This window comes from Procambarus clarkii, chromosome 31 (assembly GCF_040958095.1).
Source record: "Procambarus clarkii isolate CNS0578487 chromosome 31, FALCON_Pclarkii_2.0, whole genome shotgun sequence".
Lineage (NCBI taxonomy): Eukaryota > Metazoa > Arthropoda > Malacostraca > Decapoda > Cambaridae > Procambarus > Procambarus clarkii.
Window position 1 is genome coordinate 31,993,508 of NC_091180.1, and position 23,342 is coordinate 32,016,849.

Here is a 23,342-nt window from a genome sequence, read left to right on the forward strand (position 1 = left end):
TAGTTATCAAAAGAAGGCACCAAACCAGGAAGGCTGTGTAGCACCATCATATGTGTGGGATAATCAGAGGGCGCTAAATATCACCAAGGATGCCAATACGAGAACAGAAATGCATAAGGCGAATGATATCAAAAGTATCCGAGTCACCAAGAATACTATCAAGGGAGAAGCGACCTCGAGGGACGGTCGGAAAACAAGACACACGCTCGCCCCAGAAGTCAGGACATTCAACAAGGATATGCACGACCATAAGAGACAATGCAATTAGAACAATAAGGAGCAGGGCGGCGCTCCATCAAGTAACCATTTATTAAGCGAATATGGCCAATACGCAACATTGCCAGAGCCATTTCCCATCACCGGTTTCGGTGGTAGGACAGCCACGAGGACACACAACTCTTAAGAGCACGCAGTTTGTTACCAGTAACAGACGACTAACAAGCCTGCCAACAGGTAAGGATGGAGGAATGGATAACCGGGTAAAAGTCGGAATAAGGAACACCTTTATGAGAGACGGGACAAGAGTGCACAGATTCCCTGTAGGCAGCATCCACACACTCATGTAAAGAGACACCAATGTGGCTGGGAACCCAACAAAACTCAACCGACTTAAATTTACTGTGAACAAGAAACTACCAATACTGGATCTCGACAACCACTGGATGAACCAGATTAAAGGACCCGAGAGCCATGAGGGCACTACGAGAGTCAACAACAACTACAAATGAAGATTGACAACGAGAAAGCAGGAGACGAAGAACATAGAGAATAGCATAAAGTTCCGCGGTGAAGATGCTAGTCTCCGGAGGTAAGCGGCACACAAGTGCAATCAGGAAAAACAACAGAGTAGCCAACACCGTCTGCAGACTTAGACCCATCGGTGAAGACAGAAACGGAGCGGGAGTGAGAAGAAAAGTGCTCAAGGAAAAGGCGTTTTAGAACCGTAGGAGGGGTAAAAGCTTTAGTGATGTGGGTCAAGGATATACAAAAACTGCGGAAGGGGGACTCTCCATGGGGGCAAAGAAGGAACAACACGAGGAGAAACATTAGAAATACGAACGAAAAGAGAATCCTGTAAGCGAGATAACCGGACAGAAAGAGGGAGGTGGTGAAAAGGAACAGGAACTGCAGGAGGGGTAAAAGTTAAAGCACGACAGAGGCGAGAGGAAGGATGTTGCAAGGACCGCGCAAGATAATGAAGACAGTAGCGATCACGACGGTCCTGGAGAGACAGGAAGCCAGTGTCAACATACAAGCTAAGGATGGGAGTCGAACGAAAGGCACCAGAACTGAGGCACAACCCAGTATGGTGCAAAGCATCAAGATGGCGAAGAGTAGAAGGAGAAGCAGAAAAGTAAGCAGGGCAACCATAATCGAGCTTAGACAGGACGAGAGAGGAATGTAAAGCGAGTAGAGTGCACCTATCCGCTCCCCAAGAAGTATGGGACAATACCCGAAGGAGGGTAAGGGCCTTAGAGCATTCAACAAGGAGGTAAGAGATATGGGGCGACCAAGACAAACAAGTGTCAAAAATCAACCCCAAAAGCTTTGCGGAATCCTTGTACACAATGGGGTGACAATAAAGCGACAAGGAAGGACGAAGAACGACACGCTTCCGAGTTAAAGTCATAGCACAAGTCTTAGATGTAGAGAACCTGAAGCTATGTTCGGTGGCCCAAGACGACATTGCATCAATCGCAAGTTGAAGCCGGCGTTGAAGGAGAGGCGAATCATCACCCTGACAGCAAAGGGTAAGATCGTCGACATAAAGAGCGGAGAAGACGCCTGAAGGAAGAGAGGAAAGAAGACCATTGAGGGCAACCAGAAAAAGGGTAGTGCTCAGAACACTACCCTGGGGCACACCTTCGCATTGCTGAAAAGAGGTAGAGAGAGCAGTACCAAGCCTCACCCGAAAGGAACGACGAGAGAGGAAGCTGCGGAGAAAGAGAGGGAGATGACCACGAAGGCCAAAAGAATGAAGCTGGGATAGAATATGATATCGCCAAGTGGTGTCGTGGTGGCCAAGTCGTGGACTTTTTGACCCCAGGTCAAAGGACGGCAACAACGGAGGTCTTCGCAGCAAAAGCAGTACGAATATAGACCTCCAAGTTCACCAGGACATCTGTTCTGCTGCGGCACTTGCGGAAACCAAATTGAGAAGGGTAGAGGTGGTGATGGTGTTCTAAGAACCACATCAGAGGAACGCTAACCATACGTTCAAAGAGTTTGCAGACAGCTTGTAAGGGCAATAGGGCGAAAGTCCTTAGGGGATGTTCCCAGAGACCCTGGTTTGCGAACAGGGAGGACAACGACATCAAGCCAGTCCTCAGGGACTGACGACGACTCCCAGATCCGATTATACAGACTCAGCAAATACTGAGACGTGCTCGAAGGGAGATGGCGTAGCATCTCATAATGAATGCCATCGGATCCCGCCGCCATAGAACCGCAGAGGGCCAGGGCAGACCGAAGTTCAGAGAGAGAGAGAGAGAAGGGATCATTATAAGGAAGGCGAAGATGAGTACAGAAATCCAAAGGGCAAGTTTCAAGGACAGGTTTATGAAGAAGGAAAGATTGGGGAAGATGAAAACCAGACCTAACAGAAGAAAAGTGGGAACCCAGTTCGGTAGCGACCTACAACGGGTCCGCCACAAGATTACCACGGAGGTGAAGGACCGGTGAGACATCGGGAACGAACTTACCCGCTATCTTGCGGATACGCTTCCAGATCTGCGGCAGAGGAGTTTCGGACGTAATGGTGGAGACATAAGATGCCCAACAATCACGTTTAGCCGTACAGATGGCCCTATGGGCCACCACACTCGCCTTCCAAAAGAAAAGAAAAGAATCAGCCGTCTGCTGACGGCGGTGTCTCTTCCAGGCTGCACGCTTACAGCGGACAGCCCGAGCACAGTCTGTATTCCACCAGGTAACGCACTTCCGTGGGCCCCGAGAGGGAGAGCGAGGAATAGAGCGGAGGGCAGCGTCGAAGACAGTGTCATGAAAAAGGTGGAGAGAGGGAGGGAGAGGCAGAAGGGAGAGGTCAGAGAGAGCAGCATTGAGGGTAAATAGGTCCCAGTCTGCCTTAGCAAACTGCCACCTAGGGAAGGAGAGGGGAGGGTGAAAAGAGAAAAAGGTAACAAGGATAGGGAAATGGTCACTGCCGTGGAGGTCATCAAGAACCTGCCACGTGAAATCTAGGTAAAGAGAAGATGAGCAAAGAGAAAGATCAAGACAGGAAAGGGTGCAAGTCCGAGAGTCCAAATGCGTGGGCTCATCAGAATTCAGAATAGACAGGGAAGAAGAGAGGATAAACGGCTCAAGAAGGCGACCCCGGGTGTTCGTCAGAACATCACCCCAAAAGGGAATGACGACAATTGAAATCACCTAGCAGGAGTCCAGCAGGTGTTTCAGATCGGGAAGAGAAAGCGGGACACTCGGGTTGATAAAGGGAACAAACGGTGTACCATTTTCTCACAAAGATACGAGCAGCAGAACAATGGAGAGGCGAAGGAAAAAGTAAGGGGACAAAGGAAACATCAGAGTGAATCAAGAGAGCAGGAGAGTTAGGAGCCCAAGCAACAGCTGGGGAGGGGGTGGAGAGAAAGGAATAGCCACGAAAGTGACCAGGATGAGCACCAAGTATCGGCTCCTGGAGACAGACAAAAAGGGGCGAAAACCGCAAAATCAGAAGTTGGAGTTCAAGGAAATTGGCGTAATAACCTCGAACGTTCCATTGAAGAATAGACATCACCGAGAAGAGGAAGGACAGCAACAAAGAACAACGAAGAAACAAAGGCGAAAAAGGGAACACAGCACGTTAAAGAAGCGCAGGATCAGGGTCAGGGTCAGCGAAGTCAGGGTTAGGGGGCTTGGGTAAATTGAGTAAAGGAGGGAAGGTAGCTAGAGGACCGACCAGGGGTGGACGAGAAGGGTCCGGAGGAGGAAGAGGGGGGGATAACTTAGGGTCAAGGACAGCAGCAGGAGGGGCAGAAACCAGGGGATGCATCTCAGCAAGTGCACCAACCGAGAGGGAAGCGGGGGCCAAAGAGACCTCCATAGCAGGAACAAGGGGAGTCACCACCGAAACGGAAGGGAGAGAGTCAGAAGTAGGGGGTGAGGAAGAAAGCGAAGCCTTTTTACCCACCAGGGAGGAGGACGGAGAGGAGCCAGGCTTACGCTGCTGACTCAAAGAGACAGGTGTCCCAGCAACTACGTACTAGGCAACGGATTCCAGCGTCTCAACAGAAGCTGAACGAGAGCATACACGACGGTCGTTGGGAGAGCGATGGACATCAGCCCGGACTGACAGGGGGCGTGGAGAGCCAATATTCGGAGGAGAAGGATGGGAAGGAGGATCGGAGGGAGACGAGGTAGAAGACACAGGAGACATGACAGAACGGGCAGAAAGAAGGGGAACCCCAGACAGAGGACCAGGAGGGGGAACCCTTTGGGACAGAACTCAAAGAAACAGAGGAGGGGGCAGTGGGCATATCATGGTCCAAGGCCTGGAAACGGTTTTGAGTCTGAGGAAGGCGGAAAGGACGAGGAGAGGAAGAGCGCAACACGCGAGCATGAGAGACATTAGCATAAGGCGGGAGCCGGCGAACTCTGCGCCTCGCCTCAGGAAAAGACAAATGCTCCCAGTGCTTCAAGTTGAGGACAGCTGCCTCAAGCTTGTAATGGATACATGCATGGGAGAAGGTAGGGTGGGACTCACCGCAATTGAGGCAGCGAGCCTGGGGAGAAGTGCACTCTGACTTAGAGTGACCTTCCTCCCCACACAAAGGACAGAGAGAAACAGTGCCAGAGCAGCGGAGGGCACCATCCCCAAACCTCCAGCACTTATTAGAGAGCCGAGGAGAGGGAATGTACTCTTGGACGGAGCACCTGGCACCAGCAAGAATGACAGAGGGCGGAAGGGTCCTACCATCAAAGATAATCTTCACAACCCAAAGGGGTTGACGGCGACGACCACAAGGGGGACGAGTAAATGAGTCTACCTGGAGGACAGAATGGCCCTGGGCACCGAGGATATGACGAATATCTTTGTGGCAGTCCTGGAGATTCCAAACACCGCTAGCAACATGGGGTGGGAGGAGAATAGTGCCAACACTGGCATTCAACCGAGCGTTCTTGGAGACCCGAACAGGAGTCTCACCAAGGCACGGCAAAGCGGTCAAGCGGGAGGCTGCATCCTGAGAAGGAGCAGCAACGACACGTGTACCGAGACGGGTGGGGTGGAAAGTAACAGAGGCATCAACGGAATCAACAAGGTGCCTATGAAGGGAAAAATCGTCATGAGGCGTAGAATCAAGAGGGAGGAGATCAAAGTATTTGGCCCACGAAGCGGGACCAAACAAGGCCTGATACGCATCAGTACGGGAAGGAATCGAGTGTGTGCATGCGGCCGTGTCGAGGACGGCGTTGAGAACCCCCAGAAAGAGAGAGAAATGAAAAGGCGCAGTAGTCACAACTAGAGACGGAGCCGTGCCAGGGGACGAGGTGGTCACTACTGGAGGCTTGGGGCTCGACCCAACCACAGAGGAGGGAGGGGAGAAGTCAGAAAGGTCAAAGGAGGAGCAAGGTCGGGGCCCAAGGCAGCGGGAGCTCCAAAGCCGGGTCTTCCAACACGGTCCGACTCGGGGGCTCGGTCGCTCACCCCACGAGCCTGAAAAGGTAAAAGAGGAACAGATTTAGACATAGGTACGAAGAGAAATAGATTCATTCACGAATGTGCCAGCATACCCACCATGGAGCCACAATTAGAGGCAGGCCACCCAACAAGAAGCTATCGCCGATCATGCGGGGGCCTCCTAGGGATGCGTCGTGAGTATACGCCCCACAAATGCCACCTTAAGAACCATCAATCCGTCGAAACCGGATTCAGTGTCGAAAGGAGGATTGACAATAGAAGGTTCCAATGGCTCTCGACGTCGGGTACTACAGTTCTACGGGTGCAAGAGGGTGCCTCTACGGGTGCCTCCCCAAGCACCCGGGCATCAAAATAGAAGCAGTCCAAAAGAATAACCAAAACAAGCAAAAGGTCGGCAGGAAACGACAAGCAGATAGGAGAAGACGGGGGAGAAAAACGAAACATAAGGAAAAGGAAAAGAGATCCGGCACAATTGGAGAAGACAGCAGCAGGCGCATAAGGCCACAAAAATACAGAGGACCGTCCCATGGAGCATCACACTCTGGCAGCCGAGCCCCCTCACGGCACCAACGGGCCGGATGGGGAATACTTATAGTAAATAGGCTTTCTCTCTATGTATATATAGTATACAAATAATATATATATATATATATATATATATATATATATATATATATATATATATATGTAGGGAGTACCACCTCTAGCTGGAAGAAGGGGGACCCATAGCCTCGGAGGAAACCACGCATAACCACGCATTTATATGTATATGCATATATATGCATATATATGAAACCACGCATATATATGTATATATATATATATATATATATATATATATATATATATATATATATATATATATATATATATATATATATATATATATATATATATATATATATATGTCGTACCTAGTAGCCAGAACTCACTTCTCAGCCTACTATTCAAGGCCCGATTTGCCTAATAAGCCAAGTTTTCCTGAATTATTATATTTACTATAATTTTTTTCTAATGAAATGATAAAGCAACCCTTTTCTCTATGTATGAGGTCAATTTTTTTATTGGAGTTAAAATTAACGTAGATATATGACCGAACCTAACCAACCCTACCTAACCTAACCTAACCTATATTTATAGGTAAGGTTAGGTTAGGTAGCCAAAAAAAGCTAGGTTAGGTTAGGTTAGGTAGGTTAGGTAGACGAAAAAACATTAATTCATGAAAACTTGGCTTATTAGGCAAATCGGGCCTTGAATAGTAGGCTGAGAAGTGCGTTCTGGCTATTAGGTACGACATATATATATATATATATATATATATGTATATGTATATATATATATATATGTGTATATATATATATATATATATATATATATATATATATATATATATATATATATATATATATATATATATATATATATATATATATAGTCCTTTCATAGGATATATACTATGGATTTTCAGATCATTAGTATATATTTATCGATGTACAACATAAGAATAAAAGTAACTGCAGAAGGCCTATTGGCCCGTACGAGGCAGCTCCTATTTATATTCACCCCAATCTCATTCATATATAGGTTTAACCTATGCGTGAAACAATCAAGGGATCCTACTTCTATTATGTCGTGCGGTTATTGGTTCCTCAACTCAACAAACTACTGTCTGGTACAAACACGTGGAAAAAGTTTCGTTTTGTGGAAAAGCCGGCCAGATTTCCGTCCTTTTAACGATCTGAGACGTGGCCTAATGGTTAATGCTCTGGCCAGGCACTCGGTCTGGCCCATGGTTTGATTCGCTCACATGGGGAAGTGTTCTATTTGTTAAAATTTCTTGCAAGTTCATGCAAGTGTATTGTATATTCAAGACACGAGTTTTCCCTAGTATATATGACTAATAGAAAACGAGTGTAGGATTCTCAATGTCCATTTCACAAAACAATGGGTATAACTTGGATAAGAGAACATAAGAATGGAAGTAACTGCAGAAGGCCAATTGACCCATACTTCCTCTTGCTGCTTCCATATTGGTTCGGGGTCTTGAAGTGGGTAGAATATAGTTGTACATTAGTTGGCTGTTGATTGCTGGTGTTGACTTTTTGATGTGTAGTGCCTCGCAGATGTCGAGCCTCCTGCTATCGCTGTATCTATCGATGATTTCTGTGTTGTTTGTTAAGGTTTCTCTGGTGATGGTCTGGTTGTGAGAAGAGATTATATGTTCCATGATGGAGCCATGTTGTTTACGCATTGTTAGTCGCCTGGAAAGAGACGTTGTTGTCTTGCCTATACACTGAGTTCTTTGGGGCTTACAGTCTCCAAGTGGTACTTGGGGACACTTAGAGTCTTTTGGCAAGGTAAGGCTCGTGTAGGGGTAAGATAAGGTTCGTGTAAGGGTAAGGTGAAGTTCGTGTAGTGGCAAGGTAAGGTTCGTGTAGGGATAAGGTGAGGTTCGTGTAGGGGCAAGATAAGTTTCGTGTAGGGGTAAGGTAAGGTTCGTGTAGTGGCAAGGTAAGGTTCGTGTAGGGGTAAGGTGAGGTTCGTGTAGGGGCAAGGTAAGGTTCGTGTAGGGATAAGGTGAGGTTCGTGTAGGGGCAAGATAAGTTTCGTGTAGGGGCAAGGTGAGGTTTGTGTAGGGGCAAGGTAAGGTTCGTGTAGGGACAAGGTGAGGTTCGTGTAGGGACAAGATAAGGTTCGTGTAGGAGCAAGATAAGGTTCGTGTAGGGGCAAGGTAAGGTTCGTGTAGGGGCAAGGTAAGGTTCGTGTAGGGGCAAAGTAGGGTTCGTGTAGGGGCAAGGTGAGGTTCGTGTAGGGGCAAGGTAAGGTTCGTGTAGGGGCAAGGTAAGGTTCGTGTAGGGGCAAGGTAAGGTTCGTGTAGGGGCAAGGTAAGGTTCGTGTAGGGGCAAGGTAAGGTTCGTGTAGGGGCAAGGTGAGGTTCGTGTAGGGGCAAGGTAAGGTTCGTGTTGGGGCAAGGTAAGGTTCGTGTTGGGGCAAGGTAAGGTTCGTGTAGGGGCACGGTAAGGTTCGTGTAGGGGCAAGGAGGGGTTCGTGTAGGGGCACGGTGAGGTTCGTGTAGGGGCACGGTAAGGTTCGTGTAGGGGCAAGGTGAGGTTCGTGTAGGGGCAAGGTGAGGTTCGTGTAGGGGCACGGTAAGGTTCGTGTAGGGGCAAGGTAAGGTTCGTGTAGGGGCAAGGTAAGGTTCGTGTAGGGGCACGGTAAGGTTCGTGTAGGGGCAAGGAGGGGTTCGTGTAGGGGCACGGTGAGGTTCGTGTAGGGGCACGGTAAGGTTCGTGTAGGGGCAAGGTGAGGTTCGTGTAGGGGCAAGGTGAGGTAGAGAACCCAAGGTTTTTCACCTTGTGTTGTTAAATAAGAGTTGATAATCCGCAAATAGGCTAGGTATATACCTTAGTTTACCTGAGTTTACCTGAGATGCATAAGGGTGAATGCATATAGATGAATAAGTCTCCCAAACCAGCAATAATAGCCTCTAGTGAGTGTCAATCCTGGAAAAGGTATGTGTGTCACTTATATTGCAGCATCTTCGTATCTGTGTCATTGTCTACTTACGTTGATATCTGACGTTCTCGCTCTGAAGTTTATCTCTAAATACATTACATTAGAAGTCGTTATCTGCAATTCACTTTTTGCCAGAACATTGCCATATTGACCTGAAATTTCTGATAAATTCTCAGGTTACTTGAAATAAAAATGAACGACGGCATCCTATCGTCCCTTGAATAAGATATATTTCTATCAATAATCAACGTCATCTTCGAATTTCCTTTCTATCGAAGAACATTTAACAAATATATCACATTTTAGGCAAAAACTAAAGAATAATAATATTGCTGAGACTTCGGGGACTATCAAAGGATAAACTTGATTCTAGGAATATTTAGGATGGATTCTAGGATACCATCAGAGCAAAAGCTTTGTGTAATAAGCTTCCATCAAAAGCTCCAAATGACATCCAAGAAACAACATGCGAGAAACGTTGAAGCCTTCGAGATTTTCAGGACTAATCCTGCACCCTCATCGTAATGAACAGTTGTGAGGTCTGGTAGTTAGTTTTCAGGAGAAACTGTCATATATTAGGGTTATATAGTATTTGGAAATGATATGTGGACAAGAAGATAAGATATCAATACGGGGCAAAGAATCGATGCTCAAAAAGAAAAGTAGCAGGTTTATGGCAGCAACAACAGGGTTGTGAATCATGTGTTCCAACACGGTAAAGAGAACCACCTCTCATTCACATCTTCAGAAAATTTACAACCTAGATCTTAAAGTAACAGAATTTTTCCTGAAAGCTGTAGTTGTGCTATAATTAATAAAGCAGTGAATAAAACCAAAAACAAATTAATAAGCACTTAAAATGAATCTTTTAAAATAAGGTTTCATTTGGTGTTCAGCCCTCCTCTTATGCAACATTCGTATATTCGTTGAATTATTTAACTTAGTTCTCGCCACCTTTCTGTGACATCCGTTCACATGTGTGAGGCCGCACTGGGCTCAACATAGCCAGCAAACTCACTGGAATCTTCAACGTTGCACTTTATAAATAAAGCACCAGTCAGCTCTTCTCTCTCTCTCTCTCTCTCTCTCTCTCTCTCTCTCTCTCTCTCTCTCTCTCTCTCTCTCTGCATTCCTCAATTCTTAATTTTTCCAGCTAAAACATTTCTTTCCTTTTCCAGCCGAAACATTTCTTCCCTTTTCCAGCTTAAACATTTCTTCCAAAAGCAGTCTAAATGAAAACTGGACATTGTTTTGATTGATACTAACTTATCCGTTTCCTAACTTGGGGTTACCCTGCAAAAGGGAGATGGAACTTTTACTGATGACAACAAAGAAATGAGCGAGTTACCGAGGAAGCAGTACGACTCTGTTTTCAGCGAGCCACTAAACACACTAAAGATTGATAACCCAAATGAATTTTTCATGGATATGATACCAACATCAAATCATATATCAGACTTCACCCTATCCCCACTGGGTTTTGATGAAGCCATAAACAGTATGCCTATGCACTCTGCACCAAACCCTGATTCTTGGAACTTCATATTCATCAAGAACTGTAAAAAAAACACTATCGCAGGCCCTTCACATTCTTTGGAGACAAAGCCTAGATACTGGCGTTATCCATAACATACTAAAAACAGCAGAGATAGCACCACTCCATAAAGGAGGAAATAAGGCAGAGGCAAAAAATTACAGACCGATAGCACTAACATCGCACATCATAAAAATCTTTGAGAGAGTGCTAAGAAGTAAGATCACAAAATACATGGAATCACAGCATCTCCATAACCCCGGACAACATGGGTTCAGAACAGGGTGCTCTTGCCTGTCACAGTTGCTGGACCACTATGACATGGCATTAGACGCTATGGAAGACAAACAAAACGCTGATGTAATTTACACAGATTTCGCAAAAGCCTTTGATAAATGTGACCATGGTGTTATTGCACATAAAATACGTTCAAAAGGAATTACCGGAAAAATATGCAGATGGATCTACAATTTTCTGACTAACAGAACCCAATGTGTAATAGTCAACAAAATAAAATCCGGTCCATCAACCGTGAAGAGCTCAGTCCCCCAGGGTACTGTGCTTGCTCCTGTACTTTTTCTCATTCTCATAATGGACTCAGGCAAGGACACAATCTATAGCACTGCATCATCCTTTGCAGATGACACTAGGATTTTCAGGAGAGTAGGCAGCATAGAGGACACGGCAAACCTACAATCAGATGTAGATCAGGTCTCTCTATGGGCTACAGAAAATAATATGGTGTTTAACGAAGATAAGTTCCAGCTCATGCGCTACGGAAAAAAATGAAAATATAAAAACGGAAACCACGTACAAAACTCAGGCAAATCATAACATAGAACGAAAAGGCAATGTAAAGGATCTGGGTGTACTCATGTCGGAAGACCTTACCTTTAAAGAACACAATAAAGTAGCCGTCACAACTGCAAGAAAAATGACAGGTTGGATAACAAGAACTTTTTACACTAGAGATGCTATACCGATGATGATACTTTTCAAAACGCTAGTGCTCTCTAGAGTGGAATACTGCTGCACAATGGCAGCCCCTTTCAAAGCTGGAGAAATTGCTGACTTGGAGAGCGTGCAGAGATCCTTTACTGCTAGAATCCACTCAGTAAAACATCTAAACTACTGGGACCGACTAAAGAGCCTAAATCTGCATTTCCTTGAGCGCAGGCGGGAGAGATACATAATAATTTACACGTGGAAAATAATAGAGGGGCTGGTCCCAAACCTGCACACAGAAATAACATCGCATGAGACCAGGAGGGATGGCAGGATTTGCAGAATACCCCAGTTGAAAAGCATAGGTGCAACAGGTACTCTGAGAGAACTCTATCAACATCAGAGGCCCGAGACTGTTCAACACGCTTCCACTACACATAAGGGACATAACTGGCCGACCCCTCACAGTGTTCAAGAGAGAACTGGATAAACACCTCCAAAGGATACCTGATCAACCAGGCTGTGATTCGTACGTCAGGCTGCGAGAAGCCGCGTCTAACAGCCTGGTTGATCAGTCCAGCAACCAGGAGGCCTGATCGACAACCGGGTCGCGGGGACGCTAAGTCCCGGAAGCACCTCAAGGTTACCTCAAGGTAAGGGGGCACTCACCGGGTGGTCGTCATAAGTGTCCAGGGGCATAAGGGTGAGGATAGCCTCCAGGGGGCACTCACCTGGTAGTCGTGGCCAGGGGCACTCACCGGGTGGTCGTCGTAAGCGTCCAGGGGCATGAGAGTGAGGATAGCCTCCAGAAGAACGGGGATGGTGACACCGTCCGCCCGGTACTCCTTAGGGCCTCCCTCGCCACTGCAGATGCTGTGTGTCGGGAAGTTGATGTCAGCCAACACTGCGGACACAGAAAACGTCGACGTTAAATTGAATCCTTCACAGCAAAATGTATTTGGGGGCGATAGAAAAGTTTCGGAAAAGTTGTTCAATGTCAACCAATATTTTTTGATTAGTTGTATATGAAAAGTGCTGAAATTGTCCTAAGTTTCAGTACTGCAGCGTAAATAGAAAGGGAGATTTTTTTGTCAACGTTTTTTACACATTTTCAAGTCTACACTTCAGAACACACGTTTCAGATATAATTATTCTGTGACACTTTTCTGACACATTAACATATAATAAAGGATTGTTAGTTAGATAATTTCCAAAACATCTTTAGTTTTCCTAATACAAATTTTCAAAGTTCCCCCCAAAAATTATGCAAATATGGCATGTTTATTGCTATTATAAACTCAATAAATGAACTTAGAGAAAAAAGCTCTCTAGCGAATGTAGAGACATGCCCTCCACATATACTGTGTAAGTTTCATGTAAATTGAATAAAAAATGAAACAGTTTTGTAAACGTTTGTGTCAATTGAAAAATAAACAGCAAATAATAAAGTCTAAGGTTCTAAAATCTGTGGCTAAGGTTGACATCAACCAATTTTCTCCAAAATTAGCATCCTTACAGATAGGCTTACGTGCAGTCAGGTGTGTAAGTTTTATGCAAATCGTCCGAAAAACAAAAAAAAAATTTTTAACTTAATTTTTTTTTCCAATTAAACTAATTATAATATTTGTTTAATATATGCTATTGTGATAGCAAAGAGTCATAGCTATGATTTCAGTTGACACTTGTTTGATAATAGTTTTTGACCATTTTGGCATAATTTTCACACCTACTTCAATATTTTTTTTCTCCCTTCCTATTTATGCTACGATGCTAAAACGTGGACCAGATGAAACAAGTTTCATATAGAACTTGTCAAAAAAGTTTGATTGAAATCGAACGAGTTTTAATTTATTGCATTTTTGGAACCAAACTCCCCCTTAGGGCCTCCCTCGCCACTGCAGATGCTGTGTGTCGGAAAGTTGATGTCGGCCAACACTGCGAACACAGAAAACGTCGACGTTAAATTGAATCCTTCACAGCAAAATGTATTTATGTAGGTAACACAAGTCACACATGTAGGTAACACATCGCATAGGATATGTTGGAACATTGATTTAATTATGTGCATTTATATACACACGTGTTTAAATTTTACCAGTACATAATCTTTATAGTTAGAACTTAGGTTGGGTTAGATGTTAGGTTTTTGCTGGTAATTATATTCAGAGTATTTACAGTATGTGGTCTAAATGTTCCTCCCTTGCTCAGGCTGTTTGTGTAAATAGCGGCCAACCCCCAAAAAGTTATTTATCACTAACACATGCTTTGTAAATTATCTGTGTAGTATGTTATTCATCTATGTAACAAACAAACTGTCTATGTTCATTCACAGTAGGAATTCAAATATCAATTAATATTTATTTATAACTTAGCATATTGGCAATATTTAGGCGTAGTTTAGCTATAAATCACGTGATCAGGTTCAGTTAGCACTTATTTGTATTTGTAGTACGTGGTCGAGGCATTTAAAGAGTTGTGATTCGAACAGTGAAAAAGGGTGAAGAACCTTTCATGAAAAGTTCCAAAGCAATCAGTTCTTGTCCTGTGTAAAGTGTTTTTTTCGTTAACAAACAAGGAATTTCGCGGATATTTTAAAGCGCAATTGACCGTTGTTGGTGAGGAAGGACTGAGTAATTTACAGATAGAAACTTCAGACATAAGAAGTGACCTTCAAACACGGAGTTGTGAGTAGCCTGTCTTCAAGACAAAGGCCCTGTACGTTAACAATGCGTATATGTAAAATATGAACAACCCCAGTAGGAAAAAGTCTGTATTTAATCTGAATTTCTTTTTTATATATTTGTCAAACAAAGCACCTACAACATAAAAGGCACCGAAGCACCAAATAAAACCGTGCGTAAGCTCCACATCACACAACAAACACCATAATACATATATGCAACATACAACATACAGAATAACACTACGCAGCAAAACGCAAAATAACAAGGAACACAGAATAACAATAAACTGAGATAACATGGCGCACAGAACAATATATCGTAAAAGTGAAAACACAAACAGAACAATAAAAAAATTACACAAGAAGAAATCCCGCACCACCCAGACGGGACGCGCCAGTTGTGGACAGTAACTACAAAATTGCACAAAAGAAAACAATAAAACTTAGGTAAAAAAAAATACAATGTAAAACAAATGTAAAATACACGTAACATGGGTCACACAACACAACAGTAGACACCATACCACAAAACCAGAAACACAGAACACATACAAACATAGCATGGACAAAAGAATACATGCCACACTGCACACAGAAACCCTGCGTACAAAACAAAACACCACATATGGGAAAACATAAAGATACATAATCGATTACACATGAAGCATATATTTACCATGAAGCGGTGGTAAATATAACATAGGAAACATAACACTGGAAACAGAACAAAGTGTAGCCACTTTGTTGTTTCGTTCGTTCGTTGTTTCCATCAAAATCCCCCACCACAGCTCCCGTCGATGGGGCAATCACCCCCCCCCCCAGAAGGGGTCGGCAACACAAGGGGGGCTGCATTATGGGAAAAGGACACCCAACGTCCCGGAGGGGCCCTGGCACAGGCACAGTGCTCCCACGGCTACCAACCTCCTTGGCGGCCTTCCGTCAAGAATCCTTTTGCAGCACTACTACCAAATCCCTCGCAACACTAGCGGGCACCACAGATGGAACAACCCTCTACTCCAGGGAACTGCCGCACGGGATACGAGGATGGGTGGGGGGGCAAAGGGGCGACACGGAGGCCCCCCTACTACCAAACACCATTGGAACAGGAACACCTGTAATAGGGCCAACCGCCTCCACAACAGCTTCACTTCACACAGGAGCCCCAAGCACATCAGGATCAACCAAGTCAGCAGAAGACGACCCCACGAAGTCTTCCATTCTAGAGCGTTTAGGCACAGGCTGGGAATCATCCAAACGGTCGCCACCAGCAAGAGGCACCCAAGATGAACACCTGGCCAGCCGCATCACATCGCGTAGAGTGCGATCCCGAATCACAGCAGGCTCAACAATGGAGGGCACAAGCCCACACTTCACAGTTGACACTGAAACTGAAGACGGGGCAGGCACAGTCGGCGGAGGAGAGGGAGTCGGCCGAGACGAGGAAGACAGCTGTGAGGGCGTGTCCCCACGCACCACCACCCTCACATCCACACCATCAACCGCACACTCGTCCACTCAGGCCGAGGAATTTGGCCACACCACAGGGTCAGCAGACGGCATGGAAGCCTCCCCCCACCACACCATCACAAGGCGAAAGGTCCGGAGCCACCAACGAGGGAATGTCCTCCTCAAACAAATTCATTAGAGCCGCCGCCACTCCACAGCAGTCCGCCGCTTGGTGCCCTGCAAGGCCACATCTAAAACATGTCCAGGGCTGCCTAGCGTAGAAGGTGTGCATGATGTAACCCATCAATGTGACAGTTGACCGAACAGGCGACTTGAGACGCAGAGCGACGGTCCTGGTACCGCACGACACACCTCTCTACCTGCTTGAAGAGATAGTGTTCATCCGTAGGGACACCACGGTCCCATAGTTACCAAAGTAATGTCGTAATAACTCGTCCGAGAACTCGAAGGGGACCCCATGCAACGCCACATACGTGAGGGAGCAGCAGCGATCAGAAACAGTGATGGTACCACCGTCAGCAGGGAGGGAGAGCAAACGACCATCATAACGGGCCACTAGATCCTTGTAAACAGGCGGAGAGCTGAACTTAACCAACGCCCGGTGGTTTGTAAGAAGCTGCACTCCGCTACATGAATACAAAACATATCCATGACGACCACTTCTACTGCCAGGTACGACGCCCGGCCAGAGAATTCTAGGCCAATCGTCTCCGATCGGCGGACAGGGAAGAGGGTTGCCCCTGTCGCCAAAATAAACGACCGAAGGGCCGCGCCCTCGGTCCGGACACACCGACCGCTGGGAGGAGGTCGCTGCACACACCTTGACCCGGCGCTGGTCAGCCAGTCAATTACATCTGAATCTGAATCTGGTTGAAACTTTTGACTCGAGACGTGTTACATTCATCTCCAGCAAACGCTATAATTAATTCCTAAATTGGTTTAACTAAAAAACTGTATTGACATTTTTCTATACCAAACTATGTATAAACACTCAGTACAGAATACAATTTATTTATAATTGAGATAAAACCATTTGATATGATACCTTTATAAGCGCTGTTGTCCTGGGGATGCAACATTGTTAAGAGTCTTGTTTAAAGAGTTTTCCTTCATATATAGCGAGCCAACTCTTGGAGTTTACGAGTTTAATGGCAAGGTTTAAGGGGAAGGGCTGAATTTATTTCTAGATTAGGTTTTGCTTTGGCGCTTTGGTATATCAATCAGCTACCGATGTTCGTTCAAGCTGTGGCCAACCCCAATGACGTATTAGTCAATTTTAATTTAATGAGCAACCAAAAACGACAATTTCTCTAACAAAAAAATTACATATTATAATTCTGTGCACAGTTAGGTCTAGGATAGGTAAGGTTAAGTGTTGTGGTTCTTTTGACAATTATGTAGCCCTCAATTATCTCAGGCTATTCTTCAATAAAACGTAGCCGACCACCACAAAGTCGTATATTTACATTTTAATGTGATATGAAACCAAAATACTTAATTTCCTCTAATGTAAATTATGATTTTAATGATGAGTATTTTTGTGTCTACGTTAGGTGAGGTGCTTTTATTCTGGTGGCAATTATTTGTGTTTGCACTACATTGCCATTGCTGAAACATTTAGCAACCCATCCTCGATTCGAGTCCATTACATCCAGCGGTCGACCCCACAGAAGCATTCATAAATTTTAATATGCTGTTCATTCAAAACGGGAATTTTCTCAAGTATAAATTAATATTATAATATATTAGCATATTGTGCATATATAGGCATAGGTTAGGTTAGGTTAGGTGTTTAGGTTCTGTTGGCGATTATTTGTATTTGAAGTACGTGGGTGAAGCATTTATAGCGTTGTGATTCGAACAAAATTTGTCAGTGAAACACTTGTTCCGGATATGTTCGAACGTCAGCAGTTGTGAGTCGTGTGTAAACCGCTTTTCATTCATAAACAGGGGGTTTGGCGGGTGCATGGAATCACTTTTGGATCTTTGTTTGGAGGACGGGCTGACGTGGGTGAAGCATTTACAGCGTTGTGGTTCGAAAAAAATCGTCATTGAAGCACTTATTCCGGAAATGTTCGAACGAAATCAGTTGTGAGTCGTACCTGCTTGATGGGGTTCTGGGAGTTCTTCTACTCCACAAGCCCGGCCCGAGGCCAGGCTTGACTTGTGTGAGTTTGGTCCATCAGGCTGTTGCTTGGAGCGGCCCACAGGCCCACATACCCACCACAGCCCGGTTGGTCCAGAACTTCTTTTAGAAAATAGATAAGTTTTCTCTTGAAGATGTCCACGGTTGTTCCGGCAATATTTCTCATAGTCGCTGGGAGGACGTTGAACAACCGCGGACCTCTGATTTTATACAGTGTTCTCTGATTGTGCCTATGGTACCTCTGCTATTCACTGGTTCTATTTTGCATTTTCTTCCATATCGTTCACTCCAGTGCGCTATTTTACTGTGTAGATTAGGGACCTGGCCCTCCAGTATTTTCCATGTGTATATTATTTGATATCTCTCTCGTCTCCTTCCTAGTGAGTACAATTGGAGAGCTTTGAGACGATCCCAATAATTTAGGTGCTTTATCGCGTCTGTGCGTGTCGTATATGTTCTCTATACTCCTTCTGTTTCAGCAATCTCTCCTGCTCTGAAGGGGGAAGTGAGTACTGAGCAGTACTCGAGACGGGACAACACAAGTGACTTGAAGAGTACAACCATTGTGATTGAATCCCTGGATTTGAAAGTTCTCGTAATCCATCCTATCATTTTTCTGGCTGATGCAATATTTGCTTGGTTATGCTCTCTAAACGTTAGATCGTCAGACATCATTATTCCCAAATCCATGACATGCTGTTTTCCTACTACGGGCAGATTCGATTGTATTTTGTATCCTGTATTATGTTTCAGATCCTCATTTTTGCCGTTCCTTAGTACCTGGAATTTATCACTATTAAACATCATGTTATTTTCTGTTGCCCAATCGAAAACTTTGTTGATATCTGTTTGTAATTTTTCCATGTCTTCAGCAGAGGTAATTTTCATACTGATTTTTGTGTCATCTGCAAAGAAATTGAAATTGAAATGGTTGCGTCGTGACCACAGGCCAGGTCGGACGTTCCTGAGGTCTCTCCGCTCCTGGCTCGTGTTTACGTTGGGTGATTGCTGGTTTGCCCTGCTGGTCGTGGTTTGCCACTGACAGGGTGACGTTTGACTTAACCATGGGGGACTTCTCGCCCTCCAGTGAAGAGGACGTTGTCGGCTGGTCTGGCATTTATGGTGCTGGTGGACCATCCGTTGGTTGGTTTCGCCCTGGTGGACGTGCTTCATGTGCAGCTGTCGGACCTGGTGGGCATCCAGCTGCTTCAGGGCCACCGTGCTGTGGTCAAGTTCCGCCTCCAGGCTGCCTTTCAGGCGTTTGTCGGGCGGTGTGAGAGGCGTGTTTACCCTCTCCCTGATACTGCTGGTTCTGTTAAGGTAGATGTCACCTTGACGTCTGTGGCGGTGCATGGTGCCCCCTTCGAATTTCAGGACGACTTCTTGACCTGCTGTTTTGAACGATTTGGAACAATGATTAGTGTTCGTTGGAACAAGGTCTTTGCCGGTCACTGTGTTGGTATGCTTGACGTCTCCCGCACCTTGACGATGTCGCTGAAGTGTAGTGTACCGTCGTCGATGTCCGTGTTGGGTTACACACTCCGCTGCCAGTACCGGGGTCAACCGCGCACCTGTTATCGGTGTGGTCACGAAGGTCATCTGGCTGCAGCGTGCGACGTGGGAGCAACTGGTAGGGTGCATGTTTTTCGTGCGGAGGATTTTCCGCCCCTGTTGCGTTCGGACGGTTCTGAGGACGGAGTGGGTGCTGTGCCTGAGGCACCTGATTGCCTGTCTGCGGCTCCCCCTGTTGAGGCGAGTTCTACGGCCTATGCGACACGTCTGGTGACTGCTGTGGCCCCTGGGGTTGTTGAGCCGGTGTGTTGGTGTTGGGCCGTCGCCTGAGCTGCGTGTAGTGCAGGATGTCCCGGTGGAGGTTTATGTCCCGCCCCCGCCTGTGGATGTGATACCGGCTCCCGGGGACGCGGTGCCTGCCATGCCTGTGTGTGTTGGCGACTGTAGTTCTGCTCTTTCTGTCCCTTTGCAGAAGCGTGCGCGTTGGTGCACTGAGGCTGTTTCCCTGGATGATGCGGACAGTGTGGGTGACTCTGTGGACTCTTCGGACGGTGCTGGTGTGACCTGTGTGGATGTAAAGATGGTGGCTGTGCCTGCAGTGGGGCCTGCTGGGAGTGGTGTGGTGTGGCCTGTCTCGAAACATTCTCGGCGGGCTCAGAGTGTGTCTTCCCTTCGTGGTGTGCCTTGGGAGGAGGTGGGGGAGTATGATACTCTGGCGTCCCCCGCCGTGGATGATGGTGCTGTGCGGGGCTCCGAAGTTGCTACCTGTGCCCCCCCTCCTGCGTCACCTGCTGTTGGATCTCCGCAGTGGGGGGTTGCCTCTGATGATCGGGACCTCGTCGTGGTGTTGCGGAAAGATGTGCGCTGGGGGGCCTCGGCTCCTGTGCCCTGTGGTGGGGGTCGATGCCGCGCCTGCATCCCCTGCGGTTCCCCCTCCTTCCTTGCTCTGGTCTGGGGGACGCCTCGTCCCGACTGCTGGGGTCGTGCCCTGTGGGGGTTCCGGTGTTGGGCCCTTCGGGATTCCCGGGTGCTTCCGATCCCGTGGTGCACGTCCACTGTCTGGGTGTCGCGGGTGAAGGACTTTGTTTATTGGGTGCCGGATAGGATGTCCCAGCCGAGGGCACTGCCTGGTGGCCGGCTGCCCGATGACTTGTGGGTGATTTGGAAAGCATACTGCTTGCGGTTTCCGATACACAAGTTCCCGGAGAAATATTAGTTAACGTCTTGCGCGCACCACTACGCCGTGCGTGGTTCAGCTGCCGCCGTGCACTCGGCACCCCGCCCTACGGTGCGGGGAGTCTCCCTCTAACGTCCACCTCTGTTTCCGTCACCACTCCTCGCTCTACGGCCCGCCACATCCAACACGTTTGACTTTCTTCTCCTCCTTAACGTCTACGTGTTTCCCTACATTTGTCTTGGTGCAGTCATCGGGAGAGTAAACCCTTCATGCAAACTGCACCTATTCTCAAGAAGAAAAAGAAATTGAAATAAGTTTATTGAGGTAAAATACACACAAAGGGATGAGGTAGCTCAAGCTATTCTCACCCTGTTCAGTACATCGTGTTAATACATACATAGACACACATCACAAACAATAAACATATTACCAAACATTCTGAGAATCTTCAAAGGATGCCACGAAGCTGTGACTTGTATTTTTGTCTATATCTGATATGAGAATAAGGAACAACAGTGGTGCAAGGACTGTATCTTGAGGTGCAGAGCTTTTAACTGCGCTTGGACTAGATTTTATTTGATTGACTTTTACTGTGTTCTGTTCGACAGGAAACTGAGTATCCAACGTCCTACTTTAATAGATATTCACATTGACCTGATTTTGTGTGCTATCACTCCATGGTCTCATTTGTCGAATGCCTTTGCAAAGTCTGTGTATACAACATCTGCATTTTGCTTTTCTTCTAGAGCTTCTGTGATTTTGTCATAGTCGTTGAGTAACTGTGACAGACAGGATCTGCCCGCTCTAAATCCATGTTGTCCTGGATTGTGTAGCTCGTTATTTTCCATAAAACTAGAAATTTGATACTAATCACTCTTTCGAAAACTTTTATTATGTGTGATATTAGTGCAACTGGTCTATAACTTTTTGCCAAGGCTTTACTACCCCCCCTTTGGGAAGAGCAGCTATACCTGCAGATTTACGTACAGCTGGCATCTCCCCTGTATCCAGGCTGTTTCTCCATATTACGCTGAGTGCTCGCGCTTCTGTTACTTTACTTTTCTCTATGAATATTGAATTCCATGAGTAAGGCCCAGGAGCCGAGTGCATAGGCATATTGTCAATTTATCTTTCAAAGTTTTCCGAGTTCGTGTTAATATCCGTTATATTATCTGCAGCTTCAATGTCATTCATAAAGAAGCTGTCTGGATCATCAACTTTCATGTTGTTTATTGGTGTGGTAAACATAGCCTTATACTAGCTTCTTAGAATTTCACTAATTTCTTTATTGTCCTCTGTGTACGTACCTTTTGTTGTAATTCAAGGTCCAATACTGGTCGAGTTTTTTATTTTGATTTTGCATATGTGAAAAATTATTTTCGATTTTTTTGGAGTTAGTTGGTTATCTCTTGTATAGCTTTCTGTTCCAGTTCCATTTCCTCAGACTCGTATGATTGCTTCAACATTTGTTACATTTCTTCGATCTCCCTGTTTAGGTTTATTTTCCTTTCTTGTGATAGTCGTGTCTGCTTAAGCATTTCCGTTATTTTTTCCTTCTCCTGTACAGTCGTCTGCGTTCACTTTCTATAGTGGTCCTCTTTTTTTTTAATCTCCTCACAGGCACGTGCTTCAAGCAGACCTTGTATGCTTCAGCTGTCAGTTGAGCTAGTCCCTGTGTGGGAGTTTTGTCGCTTAAGACCGTCTCCCATTGAATGTTGAATGTTCGTGTGTAAACCATTTTTCATTCATACACAGGGGGTTTGAAGGGTGCATGGAATCACTTTTGGGTCTTTGTTTGGAGGACGGGCTGCATTTAGAGAGGTTTGATTCGAACACATGAAGCGAGCGAAGCATTGTTCAAGAAACACCTCGAACGTATTCAGTTTTTGTGGGAAATTTCCACATTATATATACAAACTTTAATGAAACCGTCATAAGATCTTGTTAATTTACATTAGTTAGTCATAATAAGATTACAGAGAATGGGGAAAGGCTACTACGATCAGATTTCGTCACAACATTCACCTGACTAATAATATTCTACTAAACATTTTCAGTCTCAGAACTGTTAACACAATAAACAAATTATTGTTATTAATCAAATATTTATTAATAATCAGTAGTCAAATATACAAAATAAGCCATTTCTTTCGAAATAAAGCGAACCGTTTCTGGACGTGTCCAGAGTGGAGGGAGGAGGAGGACAGCCATTGTAAACAAAGCAGTCATGGTGTGAGGCTCGCGTGCACTAACTTGGAGAGTTGACACGTCACGAGGTTGTCGAACCAACATTGAGCCTACCATGTGACCACTAACTCTGCCAGCAAGTCCCAAAGGGCAACGTGACTCACGTTAGTCACTAATTATTGCAAGACTCAGATGGAAGTGTTAAGTATCCAACTAAACCCCATTGTCTTGTTAGTTTTATGGTCATATGACTCTCAGATAGGGTAGTTGGTTAAGCAGCAAGACAACAACAACACAAGAGCAATCCTCATTATTATAACCATTTAAGTTCATATGTAACACCTGTACATATATATAGTCATCAGATATTACGGTGTATTATCTCTTGAGGTGAATGTGAATACATGATACTTAGTTGAGCTGAGATAACAAGGACCAACAGCCGCCATTAATACAGCTCCAGGAAGGGACTACAGGTATTCACCTAATTGTGCTTGCGGGGGTTAAGCTATGCTCTTT

The 23,342-nt window shown here is 45.5% G+C and overlaps 1 protein-coding gene across 1 annotated transcript in view; it reads right to left on the reverse strand.

Moving 5' to 3' along the window:
- LOC138370350 (fucose mutarotase-like) overlaps positions 1-23,342 on the reverse strand; it is a 33,592-nt gene that overhangs the window by 6,996 nt on the left and 3,254 nt on the right. Inside the window, exon 2 of the mRNA XM_069334697.1 lies at positions 12,410-12,555. Within this exon, the coding sequence (XP_069190798.1) occupies positions 12,410-12,439 (30 nt within the window). The 5' untranslated portion in view covers positions 12,440-12,555. The remainder of the gene's footprint in view (positions 1-12,409; positions 12,556-23,342) is intronic.